The sequence below is a fragment of the Hippocampus bargibanti genome, linkage group LG01 (genome assembly GCF_051943395.1).
Source record: "Hippocampus bargibanti isolate YZ-2025 linkage group LG01, ASM5194339v1, whole genome shotgun sequence".
Taxonomy (NCBI): Eukaryota; Metazoa; Chordata; class Actinopteri; order Syngnathiformes; family Syngnathidae; genus Hippocampus; species Hippocampus bargibanti.
The window spans coordinates 11,777,145-11,792,271 of record NC_142734.1 but is presented as its reverse complement, the minus strand read 5'-3'; the positions used below and the strand labels follow the sequence as shown (position 1 = coordinate 11,792,271).

Genomic DNA, 15,127 nt, shown 5'->3' with positions numbered 1-15,127 from the left:
TGGCCTCGATGGGGAAGGGACCCGTGAAGCGTGGGCCCAGCTTGGCCGAGGACCCTGCCAGCCGAAGGTCCTTCGTAGATAGCCAGACCTCCTGCCCGACCTGGTAGCTGGGTGCTTGCCGTCGATGGCGGTCTGCCACCCGCCGGTTTCGGGATGCGGTGCGTGACAGGGCGTCCCTGGTCTCCTTCCAGACTCTGTGGGCCCGTCTGAGGTGATGGTCGATAGACGGGACCTCCACCTGGCCTTCCTGTGTGGGAAATAAGGGCGGCTGATAGCCACAGGCGGACATGAATGGGGACCGACCTGTGGCTGCGGAGACCAGGGAGTTGTGGGCGTACTCCACCCAGGGTAGGTGCAGGGCCCACGACGCCGGGTTGTGGAGGCACACGCACCGGAGGGCCGCCTCCAGGTCCTGGTTCTTTCTCTCCGTCTGTCCGTTGGTCTGGGGGTGGTACCCAGACGACAGGCTCGCCGATGCCCCTAGGGACCGACAGAAACGCTTCCATACCTTGGACACGAACTGCGGTCCCCGATCCGACACGATGTTAGTCGGAATCCCGTGGAGACGGACGACGTGGTTAACCAGGAGTTGAGCCGTCTCGGTGGCAGACGGCAACCTGGTTAACGGAACGAAGTGGGCCGACTTGGAGAATCGGTCCACTACGGTGAGGACGACCGTCTTGCCACGGGAGGGGGGGAGGCCTGTAACGAAGTCGACGGAGATGTGGGACCAGGGTCTGGACGGAACCGGTAGGGGCTGGAGGAGTCCGGCCGGGGGCTGGTGGGAGGCCTTTCCACGGGCGCAGGTCGGGCAGGCCTTCACGAAGAGGGTGATGTCCCTCCTAAACCCCGGCCACCAGAACCGTTGGGCGATGAGTTGGATCGTCCTGTTGACCCCCGGGTGGCAAGCTATCTTAGATGTGTGCCCCCAGATGAGCACCTCGGTGCGTAGGGGGGGGGGGACGAACAGGCGATCCTTAGGACAGCCCCTGGGGATGGTGGTGGTTCCCTGGACTTGTTGGACTTTTCTCTCAACCTCCCACCTCAGGGCGCCCAGGATGCGCTGGGCCGGCAGGATGTTGGTGGTAGTCTCCTCCCTTTCTGCCGGCTCATGGATACGGGATAGGGCGTCGGGCTTGGTGTTCTGTGACCCTGGGCAGTAGGTGAGAGAAAAGTCAAAACGGGTGAGGAAGAGTGACCATCGGGCCTGCCGTGAGTTAAGTCTCTTGGCCGACCGGATGGCCGCCAGGTTCTTGTGATCCGTGTAGACGGTGAAGGGGTGTTTAGCTCCCTCAAGCCAGTGTCTCCATTCCTGCAGGGCCAGGACGACCGCCAGCAGTTCCCGATTGCCGACGTCGTAATTGGCTTCGGCGGGGCTGAGCCGGCGGGAGAAGAAGGCGCAGGGGCGTAGCTTCTGGTCGGTGGGAGAGCGCTGGGAAAGGACGGCCCCTACTCCGGACTCGGATGCGTCAACCTCGACCGTGAACGGAAGATCCGGGTCGGGATGACGCAGAACGGGGGGGTTGGTGAAGGCACGACGGAGGCGGTTGAAAGCCCCCTCAGCATCGGGAGTCCACCTGAAAGGGAGCTTGGTGGACGTGAGGTTAGTGAGGGGGAGTGCCTTCTGACTATACCCGCGAATGAAGCGGCGGTAGAAGTTGGCAAACCCCAAAAACCGCTGAAGCTGCTTGCGCGTCTTTGGGATCGGCCATTCCACCACCGCCTTGGTTTTGGCGGGGTCGGCCCTGAGCTGCCCCTGCTCCACCACAAACCCCAGGAACGACAGAGAGCGGACATGGAAGTCACACTTCTCTGCCTTCACATAGAGCCGGTTTTGCAGGAGCCGCGCCAGGACCCGTCGGACGTGTTGCCGGTGTTCTTCTGCAGAGCGAGAAAAAATAAGAATGTCATCGAGGTACACAAAAACAAAAACATTGAGGAAGTCCCTGAGCACATCATTAATTAAATTCTGGAATACGGCAGGCGCGTTCGTGAGCCCGAACGGCATCACCAGGTATTCAAAGTGCCCTAAAGGCGTCTTGAAGGCTGTTTTCCATTCATCCCCCTCACGGATTCGGACCAAATGGTAGGCGCTGCGAAGATCTAATTTAGAAAAAATGGTGGCGGACTGAAGGGGCGCAAAGGCCGAATCCATGAGGGGGAGAGGGTATTTGTTGCGGATGGTGATGTCGTTCAGGCCCCGGTAGTCAACGCATGGGCGCAGGGATCCGTCCTTCTTGTCGATAAAGAAAAACCCTGCGCCCAGCGGGGAACGCGACGGCCGAATGAGTCCTGCCGCTAGAGAGGAGTCTATGTAAGTGCTCAGGGCTTCCCGTTCCGGTTGAGAAATATGGTAAAGTCTGGAGTCCGGTAATGGAGCCCCTGGCTGCAAGTCTATAGCACAGTCATACGGTCGGTGGGGCGGCAGGGATTGGGCGTTGTCTTTGCTGAACACCTCCCGCAGGTCGTGGTAGCAATGTGGCACGCCTTTGAGGCAGATGGCCTCGGGCGGGCCACCGCGGGAGGGGTTACGCCCTGCCGTGGCCGACCGCAGGCAGTTAGCGTAGCAGTAGGGGCTCCAGCCCTGAATGGTGGGGCCCTCCCAAGAAATGGATGGGTCATGGGCCTTGAGCCAGGGGAGACCCAAGACCAATGGCGCGTTCCGGGAGGGCATAACAAGAAATTGGCGGTGCTCCACATGGTTGCCTGCCACTCGGAGCTTAAGTGGGGCTGTGAGGTGGGTGACCCGGGCTAATAATCGGCCATCCAGGTCGACGATCTCCTTAGGGGGAAGGAGATCTAAAAGTCGGCAGCCCAGCAGGTCGGCCAGGTGGGGGTCGATAATGCACCCGTCGGCCCCCGAGTCCACTAGTGCCCGCACTCTTTGGGAGCTGGAGGGGCCAAATAGTTCACTCTCCAGCTCCAACCGTGTGACTCGTGTCGTGGACTTAGCCCCCAACGGATTCCGTTTCGGCGGGGACTTACATTGGCCGTGGGTCCTAGGCTGGGGGCCTCGGGTGCGACGAGCCCTCGGGTTGGAGCGGTCGTCTCCCCCCCCTATCACCATCGGTTCACAGAGTCCCTCCTGGGGCTGCGCGCGGTCGCTGCCGGGTGTGGTCGACCGGGGTCGGCTTCGGGGTACCTCGGGCCGTCGGTCGCTCAGCTCCTTTCGCCGCTCTCGAAGACGCTGATCCAAGCCGATGACAATCCCGACGAGGTCGTCGAAGGTGGTGCCAGCGTCGCGGGTAGCCAACTCATCCTTTAGGTCGGAATTCAAGCCGCGACGAAACACCCCCCTCAACGCTCGGTCGCCGTAGCCGCTGCCAGCGGCCTGGATCCGGAAAGCGACGGAGTATTCTGCGGCCGAACGGGCCCCTTGGACGCAGTCGAGGATTCTCCCTTCCGCCTCGACCTCCGTCACTGGATGGTGAAACACCCGGCGAATCTCGGCTACGAAGTCCGGATACGAGGCGCACAGCTCCGGTCGGGACTCTCGTACCGCCAGCACCCATGATTCGGCTTCACCCGCGAGCAGGCTGGTGATGAAGGCTACCTTAGCCTTATCGCTAACGTAGGCGTCAGGATGTTGTTCAAACACGAGCGCACACTGCATTAGGAATTGAGCGCAGCGCTCGGTTTCGCCTGCGTAGCGTGAGGGTTGGGGTAGCGGGGGCGTGCGCCTGCCCACGGGCGGGGGGGGAGGAACAGAGAGGGTGGCGATGCTCTTTTCCATCTCCTTGAGGCGTTGAGCCAGCGAGGTAGTGGCGTGGCGCATTTCCTCAATCGCCTGGGCCAGCTGGCTCGAACGCTCCGCCTCTTGTACAAGGGCGGTAAAATACCTGTCAACGCCGGCGGGGTCCATGGGTGGTCGGAGTATTGTGTGACGAACGCTCGAGTGCTAGGAGGCAGACCTCGAGCGACGGACTTTTGGGTGTTAGGGAAGGACCCGAAATACACGGCGTGACAGGCTTGGGTGGATAAAGAGTCTTTACTGGAAACAGCATCAAATAATAACAAACAGGGATGAGTGAAGGAAGATAACTGAATGATAGCAGACCTGGCAACACGGACGTGGAAATGGCAATGACCAAGAATACTCCGACAGAAGACGGTAGTGAGCGGCAGACAGATATAGGCAGAAGGCACAATCAGTGAATGACAATCAGCTGTGGGAACCCAGGTGAATGATGATTGGAGGGGCCGTCTCCCAAGAATGTCGGAGGAGGTGACAGGAGGGGCGGGGCGCGCCCCGGATGGCAGCGAGATGTGACAGGCGTGACGTCACGAACAAAGGGGTGGGACCTTCTGAAACTGGCCATTTCCGGATTCATTTTGAAGTCATTTTTATTGGTGTTTTTCATTTAACTAAAAATATCAGCCTGCCTGTTTTGGGTATTATAGATGCTATAAAACGTTTTTATAATGTCTGTGGGAAACACAAAAAAATGGTGCCGGTTGTCCTTTAAATGTAGTGTGTACAAACCTCATAGCACAGTAAGAACCCAATTTATTAACTGTCTTTCAAATGTGAAAAATATCCCTGATCAGTTAATAAATTTGTCTCAAGGAATATGGCGTTTACATACTATTTCGCAGATACTTGGAGGAGGAAATGGAAATACATTAAAATAACATGCACTGTGATTCATCAAGATTGCGTCTGTTTTTAATAGGTTTTCATTGTAGGGGCAAAGTTAAAGAAATCAACATTTATTGAAAAATGGAATCACTTTCAACATTCAAAACATATTATTTCACAACGAAATATTGAAGCTCAATAATACCTACTTGTGTTAAATTCCGCCAAATCATAGATGGTTTGTCCTGACCGCGCGCTCAACAAACTCCTCACTGACGCCCTCGCCTTCACGCGCAAACAATACACGTGTACCGTCGCTGAGCACACAGACATAGGCAACCTGCAGTGAAATTTGCATACTCGGCACGGCAGCCAATCAGAAGCATGCTGCTTTCTTCCGGACTTTCGCAAGCGTTATAAAGTCGTGCAATTGCATATCATTTCCAAAATAGATGCACAGAACCTCAGCCCAGAAGAAAGATTCAATAGAAGCTAACAACATATGTGACGCTACAAAACGTAAATTTACATTAAACCGTGACTGTAAAGTGTACGTGAGACTCATGAAAGGGGCTTAGTGGCTCGTAGGAAGCAATGCAAACGTTGCATTGTGCACCACAATGACACTCGACTACTGCAGCAAAATCTAGCCATGCGCATTTACCGTAAATTAAGCAAGGTAGCATTTGTAGTAGGTACAATGTTGACAATGTTTTTTAATGTGATTAGTTGTCTCATTGTGTTTCAGGTTGTGAAAGATGGGGCAGGCAACTTTTCAGTTATCTGCCCTGTTGTCCGCTAACTTTTTGTCATGAGTTTCAGACGCTGTTTTTACTATAATTTGGGCAGGTTTGGCGGGCCGGATTAAAAAACCTAACGGGTCGTATGTGGCCCGCGGGCCGTAGTTTGCCCATGTCTGGTTTAAAGGAAACACAGTAAAGCTGCATTTAGTTGTTGCGCTGCACACAATACAACTTGATACAAATGACAATAGAAGTTAAGTCAACCGCTAAGTGCAAATTCTTTTAAATGCAGGTTAAGAATTTCGCTTTCTTTCACCATACCTTTGATGAAGGTCCTTGAAACAATGTGTTTTACATAGCTGTTTTTATTTATTTGCTTTACTTTTAAAGGTGGTGTCCATATTTGAACTTTAAGCCTACTTTTGTTTTCTCTGCTTTGCTTCGAAATGTCATTAACTTTGTGTTTGTCAATGCTTTTCGATGTTGTGGCTTTGAGTTGCCCTGTGTTCATGTATATAAATAGTGCTACATCAGCAAAATTACCTTGCCTTGCTTTTCCCAGTCAAAATGTTGGGCCTACATTTTGATAGTTGCGAAAGTTCAAAATAAGTAACTTCACATAACTTTTTTTTGTTTTTTTGCCTGATGAAATCATCTTGAAGGGCAATACTGAGCAAAATGACATTCAGTGGGTTGAATGTCACATACCGTGGGTACTCGGGAATTGAGGGAAGCTTGGTGCCTCTTTCATCAGGGTAACTAGTTAGCAACAATCTTCGTTTAGCTGTGAGTGAAACTATACAGATTGCAGAGTTACTTTGTTGACGTTTGTGGTGGCGAATAAGATACGTGTCTGACAAGTATCATTTATTTCTCATGAAGGGATGATGAGAAATGATGGAGAAGCCATTCTAATAGCTATGCTAATTTTATATTGACAATGCTTGGACGTTTACACAACATTATGCGCATGGGGCATCTGGCTGTAACAGTATTAAAGCAGAAACATTCCAACTGTGTGCCTGGGGTTTACAAATGAAGTCCACAAATTAGAGTTGCTTCTTAAAAGAAGTACAGTAATTGATTGGCAAAACGGTTCAACGAAGACAAATAGATAGTTGGAGCCTTGGTAAATTCTCATTTTGAAACAACTCAGCGACTGAAATGCAAGTCAGCTTCGGTTAGCATGTAAGCAAGTTTGTCTGATTATTTTACTATGATTCAACCAGTGAGTGTAGGTGAGGGGCTTGCTCAGGAAAGAAATAACACGGCCATATCTGGATATGTATTGTCTAGGTTTTGTTTGTTGACCAGTTGAATTTGTGCTCAAACTGGTCAGTTAGCACTTGTGGTGTCCAACATCATGCAGAACCTGACTTCATTAATCTTGGTTAATCTCTTCGTTTTGCTTGTGGCCTTTGTCCCTCCGCGGTCAGACTCCTGTCGACCTGGCCACTAATCCTAATCCACCTGGCACCCATCTGTATCACATTGCTCAAGTGGAAACTGCACCAGATGGGTGGATACCTGCCCCAGACTGCTGAGACTGTTTTATAAATATATTTGCCAATCTGCAGTACTATGTGCAGTTCACTCAGAAGGGCAGCCATGATTCCGCCTTGGTTTGAACATTTTTGAAAATACATGTCTGAAATCTCCCAAATGCACGTGACAAAAAAAAACTTCAATGTTATGATAGAAAGCAAAAAACAGCACCAATACAATGTTAGGGGAAATCATTAGAACTTAATTACAGCAAAGTACATAAATACACTTTAAATTATTGTCGGAGCGTGCTGATTTGAGTTGCTCTATTTGTAATTTTTTTTACATCCCAAAATCTGCCATTTGAACATCAGTGTGTATGAAATAGTATAGTGAAATTTATTTAGTGTGTAATATGTGATCGGAAATCATGTCAACTGCTTTCGAGGCACTGTGCACAGCACTCGGATACAAGAGGCAGAAAAAAAACATTGGGCAACAACCACCTCAGAAAGGGGCTGAACATCTCATTGACGTTAAGAGATTTTCTTGTCCACAAATGTGGCTAAAACCCAACCCAACTGCTTAAAATTTTCAGCTTGACTGGCTCACAGCAATGCTTAAAAGTGGAAAGTAATTGCACCATTAACAAAATGGTTTGAATGGCGCATTTGCCTACTTTTCTAGGAAGCGCACTAAGCAGGTCTGATATTAAAAGACAACCGACACCTTCGGAAATGTTGTGTCCATAATTTGTAAAATCACTTCAAATAACTTCTATTGAGCGTATTTTACTAAGATTCCACCGCATATAGCCATATTTCACGTTTTAAGACACACACTGAATATTCAGAAAGTTTTGTTTTCAAGTTGATGACGATCCCCATGTGGCGTCATGTTTGGAATGACCCTGACCGAGAAAGCGACACACAATGCATTTTGTGGTACTTTGTTTGGTCTGAAAACTTCATGTTGATCCGTGTTGATGGCGAAATTAGAAGGAAAACACATTAACACGACGGTGAGTCGTTGTATGTTGCACCAAGACAACTACGCATTTGATATTCGCTGACACAAATTCCCAGCAGACAAATCAGGCCATTTCCAACAGAGCTTAGGCGCCTTCTTCTGCATTTTCTGGTGCTACATTGCTGTCATTGACGGCTCAAATTGATATGGGAGGACTCCTTTAATCGATTGCAAACATTTCTGCTTTCCTTTTCAGAACTATTTGAATCATATTCATAACTGGATGAGTAACAAGAAAGCATCGTCTCCGAATCTGAAGACATTGTTTTGATTCTCGAGCAAGACAAGACGTCTTGGCGTGACGCTGGGGGCGGGACTTTCTGAAAATCCACAATTCGCAGCTCACTTTGTTGTTGTAAGATAAGAACCTGTTTTAAATTTAATCAATTTGTTGCAGTTTTAGCACACTTTAAGTCATTTTTATTGGTGTTTTGCATTTGACTAAAAATATCAGCATATGTGTTTTGGGTATTTTAGATGCTATAAAACGTTTTTCTGATATCAGTTAGGAAACAAAAAATTGTGTCGGTTGTCCTTTAAGTCACCATTTGTGATAAAAGTAGTTTTGCAACTCACTCATTATTTTTAAGAGTCAAGTTATTATTTTAGATTATTTAAAATTATTATGGCTGTAAAAGAATGAGTCAAATAAAATATTTGTGATTGTAATAAACTGGACGTTATGTCAAATTGACAATGTAAGAAACACACAAACAAAGTGGTTTACCACAACATGTCAGAAAATAGGAAAAAATGAAAAAGTTGGCAAGTCTTTTGGGTATCAAATAGTCATATATAATTTAATTATTTTTTTTGCACAAACAAACATGCCAACACCAGGTGACCATTGAATAACTTGCTTCAACTCGATAAGTTTCTTGTATGCTACTGTATCATGAGGTGACATGAATAAACGTTTCAATTGGAAAATAAGTGGGTCACAGAGGGCAGACTGAAGCTGTCAAAAATCTTTAAGACGTTAATTATAACAAGCTCTGATCACCGACGAACCAGCAAAGAGCACAGAGTCAAAGCAAAGCATCCTGACAAGTAGATCAGGCCCTTTCAGTGCCGCCCAGTAAGCCAATTTCCTCCGTGTGACGTCTTTCACTGGACGGTTAAAAGGAACAGGATAAGCTTGACTGAGGTGATGGAGGATTGCCTTCGTGGGAGTCTAGACCAACTTCAACATTGACGAATCGAAAGAAAGGGTCCGATTGTGGAGTCATAATTGGAGTTTCAATGTGCAGAAAACATTAGAGGCGCTTCAAATGTCACTGAGTTTGATCAAACCACTGATCCCGCCACAGTTCTTCCACATTGTGTGCCTTCACGCACTTGTGTATTAAGTGGGCAGGTTATCTTGGCCGAAAACAAAAACGAGGCAACTTTTGTGAAAATTATTCACACAATTAGCAAAAACTGTCGTCAATGTATGCCAGAATGAATTTCTGTTAACAAAATGAAGACAATTAACAAGTAGGTGAAGGGAAGCTTTAGTATAAGTTTCCACACCCATATGCCATTTGCATGTGCTAGTGTGTGCTGTGGATAACTCGACTAAATGCCCGTCTAATATCCAAGTGCTTCTGAGGAAAATTAATTGGATTAGCCTTTATTCGTCTTCCAGTGGAGAAATTTCCATTTCACAGCAGCAAAGTGATGAAAGTCAGAGGAAATGAAAGGAAGAAGTTGAAAAACAAAATACAGGAACTGCTGCAAAGGCAGCCACTCTCGCATACTTTTCACCAGTGGTTCAGGGACGTCATGGTGAAATGTGCACATCTGCTACAAGCAAAATGTTGAAAGCGTCCCTCGTAAATCCACTTAAATTCAAAGCTGCAACATTTCCACATACACATGATGACGGAGATATAGTTTATTGTTTGCATTTTGTGAATTCAGGAAAAAAATGGGCTCAGGCAGAGTGCGGTTTTTGTCTCTCAAGACAAGAGTACCACCAGGAGGGTATCTGTGCACATGCCTGATTGCATTATTTTCAATTACTTCTCTTTGTCTCATTTCCTACAGTCTCCTCAGAATCTCATGTTGTCTTGTTTTTTTTGTGCCCCGCAGCAGAGAGAACCCCAAACAAGCCACAAGAGTCACATCAAGTAAGTCAGTGACAAGAATGGCCTGATGGATGGCCTGATTTGATGAAGCCACCCTATGCTGACAAATGTTTTTTTTTTTCCCTGATACACATCTTCATGTCACTGTAATGCAAACATAAGTGAGAACTGTGTTATTTTATTCCACTTGAATCTGGTAGATGTTTACATTTAAATGCTTTGACAAAAAAAAAAAAAACAGATTAAAACTGCTCCAAGTTGGGCAATCTTGTGATGCAATGAAATGTGGATGTTTGTAAATACTGAATCATGTGCCAAGAGAAGACCAAAAAATAAAATAAAATGCTGGTGAGTCACAGGGATGACGCAAAACAGCTGGAAATAGAGACGCTTGAGCACGGAGGTGTAGCATGGATATCTTTGTGCACGTGTGTGTCAGTGGCATGCGTGTTTATTTGTGCAAAAGGGGCTAAACTTTTATGATTGCATTGCAATCTGTACAGCAGCATTGAGATCGGCTTAATGCGGATTCTGATGTAACCTTTCTCTGCCAAACCTTGTGTTTTCAGGTCATGACGGCAAGTATGGCTTAGAAAGTGAAGAGGTTATTTTGACGCCTGAAGATGAAAACCCACTCAGGATAATCCTGCAGGTATGCACGCACACTGAATCCCTGCCATTGTGTCTTTGTCCGCATTTCACATTCGTGCATCCACATCTTATATGAGCATGAAAACTAAACAAAGCAGTCCGCCACCGTGCGTGACCTTGGATGGGAGAATATTCCTTGGTGTCACATTCACCGGGGGGACATAATTTCCTGTCACACACACGCGCATACAAACGGCACCATTCTAAATGACACATCTGTGTGGCCATATGCTACATATGCAGTCAGACGTGCTTAAATCTGCTTCATATAGATTAAAGGATTTGATGTAGTCTCTGCTTTTTAAAGGGTGAATTCACAAAGGTTGCTATTCTATGCATGAAAGTCAACATGAAACCTTGCAACCCATAGTCACCCAGTAATTCGTAAATGAAAATGGAAATGTCTGAGAAAACGTGTTACGAAACATTGCTGGATTAGCACAAAAGCCTTCCAATGCGAAGTAGCCTCAAAGTAAAGAGATTACAAAAGATGCAGGAGCTCTATAGAGGCTGCCCTGCATCATGTTGTTCTCACGGTGTACATCTGCTCTAGACTGATACAAATCCAACTCTGATTCATTTATTCTCACTGTCCTGTTAGGACTACAGCCATGCAGTGGTGGTCCGTGCATTTCACACCTAGGCCTTCAGTGAAGTCCTACTTAGTCCGACTTGAACAAATATCCCTCGTAATACCATAATTTATGACACAACGGCTGGACATATCATTTACAAAAGCACACGCACGCAGTACTGGGCGTGGCATCACCTTAATCGTCTACAACACATGCTATTTTCCGGAGCAATTACACATCAATAAATCTGCATCAGCAATTAGAACTTGTCACTATACGTGATACTGCAAACACTTAACAATAAAAGGAAATTTAAAATCATTTGTCCACAAAGTTTTATGAAGTCCACCAAGAATATGCAATCTTTAACAAGATTTTATGCTAAATTACAAAATGTCAGTTTAATATAAGAAAAACAACAAGACGTTTAAAAAACGAACTATTTGTTGAAAATAAAAGTAAACACATCTTCATTTGTTCTTGAGAATCGGTTTACCTACATGCGACAGCGAGTTGTCCTCTCCTTCAGCCATTGTGGGTTAAAAAAGCGAGTAGATATACTTGGTTTTTCTGCTAAAGTTTCCGGGTCTGATCTGTTGTCAGCTTGGTTGATTTGCATAGCGCTGCTGAGGTAAAGTGAGTATCCAATCACAGGACGCGTGCGTCATGTTCAACGCGAGGCCCTCGAGCTGGCCTTACTGTGCCAACTCGTGATCTGATTGGCTGTCACAACTGTATATCAACTACATGTGCCCGTTCATGTACAGCGCACAGACGCCCTCACTGTTGATTCTGAAGGCGTCGGTCAGATTTCATATAGCCTGGCGACACAAACTAGCTGAATTCTGATTGGATTAAAAACTCTGACCTAAAACTACAACACTGTAAGGAGCATAACCAAATGTATATAATATAACATCAAGAAAAAAGTATTTTTTATATTAGGGATATATAAATGGGGCCGATACGACCAGTCAGACTTTAGTTCGCTGACGAAGCCTCTTGGATAGGAGGCGAAACGTCCGAAACCTTCACTTTTGTACAGATGACGGCTGAAGAAACCTTCTCATCGATGGACCACTCCTGTACGACTGAGAGCTTATACAGACGTATATTTAGAAAAAATACTTTTTTTAATGAAATTGACTTTTATTATAATTATAATAATGATGTCTGATTATGTTAGGCCAGCAGAGAACGCCTTGCTGGCCCTGACAGCCCACCACTGCAGCCATGTTAAAGTCTAGAGTGAAGTAAACTTGGCCAGCCATCTTTTGAGTAATACTTGGAGCAAAAACTATTTTTAGCACACTTTTGTAATTTTTTTAACACAATCCAGCCAGATTCATCTTTCAACTCCTCTTCTTCTTTTCCTTTCGGCTTTTCCCTTCAAGGGGTCGCCACAGCAAATCAGTGTCCTCCATCTTTAGAGGTTTGATCCGCATGGTTTTTTTTTTGGCCAAGCTTTTACGTCGGATGCCCTTCCTGACACAACCCTCTGTATTTATCCGGGCTTGGGACCGGCACAAGAAGACTTATGTCCCTTTGTGGCTACAGAACAAGCAACTCGCTCAGTAAAAGACTCCCAAACACAAAATGGTCATCGGCACAGCAACATTGAAAGAAGCAAACACTATACTTACCATTTGATGACAATGCTCTGATCTTACCGTAAAATGGGCATCTCTTTCTCTACATTCCATAACAAACAGAACTTCCAAGTCCTTGAAGATGCAGTAATGGCTTGATTTTCAAGCATGACATAATCCAAGCAAAATAAGTTTGTACAGTATTAGCAAAATCAAAGAATTGGATTGGATTGGATTGGATTTGCCTTTATTAGTCTCACAGTGGAGAAATTTACATTTCACAGCAGCAAAGTTATGAAAGAAATGAAAGTAGAAGAGCAAAACATAGGAGCTGCTGGAAAGGCAGCCACTCTCGCGGCTCCGTCTTGAAGTCCCAGGCATCTTTCAACTCCTAGCAACGCAAGCTTACATCATGGAATTGTGGATTACAATTATTATTTATGGTTAAACACTGTAACACCAGGTATTTTAATTGATTCAATCATTTAGTTTAAGTACAATTCAGTCAAATGGGTAACAATTGGATTACTGTGCATGGACAGTCCAAGACTTACTGTCTCCCTCTAGCGGACAATTTGTAGTGGGGCAGTGTTTCTACTTGGCAATAATAAATAATAATAATAATAATAATAATAATAATAATAATAATAATAATAATAATAATAATACATTTAATTTCAATGTGCTTTTCAAAACTCTCAAGGACACTTTACAAATATATTTATTGTTATTATTTACCTTAGCAAAATATTCCTGGGACATAACAAACCGATTTTTTTTGGTGCAATTCCTTTTGTCCGTTTTGCAACATTACATTCTGGCTTATTAACCTTAAAGGACAACCGACGTCTCCGGACAAGTTGTGTTCATAATTTGCTGAATTCTTTCATTTCATGTATCATTGAACAAAGTAGTCTCTAGCCTCGACTGTATGCGTTTGCGCGTGCTTGCATGTGTGGATACTGTTTTTCAGCTCAATGACATTACAACTTCCTCCAATCACAATAGTAGGGTATTTTTCCAGTGTGTAATCATTCAAGCCTCCAAGTGATGTAAGGTATATTTCAAATTACTACACAAGAGAGCCAAAGCCTTTTAACAGCCAAGAGATTGAAATGTGGACAAAAGTATTAGTGCACCTAAACACACACACACACACACACACACACACACACACACACACACACACACACACACACACACACACACACACACACACACACACACACACACACACACACACACACACTATTGTATTGACTGTGGTTGACTGCGGTTTGACCTAAAAGGTCCCTAATTCCTCTTGAATTGGTGGTTTTGTACATAACAATACCCTTTTGACTTGACATTGTTTAGTTGAGACTTAGAGTAAATCAAATGATGACGCTAAATAAAATGGTGGATTGAATTTACTCTCATTTTGTCAAGTGGTTGAACAAACTGAAACCATCGAGCTCCAGATACACAATTTAATAATAATAATAATAATAATAATAATAATAATAATAATACATTTTATTTCTAAGCGCCTTTCAAAACTCTCAAAATAAATGGATATTTAAAGGGCAACCGACGTCTCCAGACAAGTTGTGTCCATAATTTGTAAAATGGCTTCAAATGACTTCTACTGAGCGTATTTTACAAAGATTCCACCGCATATATTTTACGTTTTAAGACTCGCTGTGAATATTCAGCAAGTCTTGTTTTCGAGTTGGTGACGAGTCCGTACGTGACATCACTGAAGGAACGCCCCTAACCGAAAAAAAGACACATTGTAGCAGTCCTTCCATCACGTCAATGTATTTAGCTGTACTTGTTTGGTCTGAGAACCTCGTGTTGCACCAAAAAGCCACCAGAAGAGGGCGACCAAGCTCCATGGAAGGAATTTATCAGCCGGTGGAAACGGGCTGATTAATTCCTCACAGGAGCTTAGACGCCATTTTCTGCCTCTTTTTGGGTGATACATTTCCCCCCGATGTTGCCTCAAAATGGCATAGAATAAATTCTTTAATCGATTGCAAACATATATGCTTTCCTCTTCAAAACTATTTGAATCATATTCATAACTGGATGTGTAACAAGAAAGCATATTCTGACCAAGCAGTCAGAGGATGCAAAGGTAATGAGGTTATCATTGGCCACTTAGATGGCCCTGGGAGATGGATTTGAATTCCGCTCGGTTAAAGAAACACTCCTACGGTTGATTTAACGCTTCATTGGCCAGCACAACTGATTTTGAACGCTTTGGGCCGATTACACTGACGCGGTAGTACAAAGAGGCTGACATCTGATTGCTTCCCTTAAAAAAAAATTCCATCATACACTATGCAGGAAATGAAAAGAAAAGTCTGATGGGAATAAGTGAAAAGAAGTTTTGGAATACATAGTACAGTAAAGTCTCGTT

The 15,127-nt window shown here is 45.3% G+C and overlaps 1 protein-coding gene across 1 annotated transcript in view; it reads left to right on the top strand.

Moving 5' to 3' along the window:
- The window catches only part of atp6ap1lb (ATPase H+ transporting accessory protein 1 like b), a 34,119-nt gene that overhangs the window by 11,845 nt on the left and 7,147 nt on the right, over positions 1 to 15,127 (top strand). Inside the window, exons 2-3 of the mRNA XM_088996236.1 lie at positions 9,913 to 9,950; positions 10,478 to 10,560. Coding sequence (XP_088852362.1) covers positions 9,913 to 9,950; positions 10,478 to 10,560 — 121 coding nt within the window. The remainder of the gene's footprint in view (positions 1 to 9,912; positions 9,951 to 10,477; positions 10,561 to 15,127) is intronic.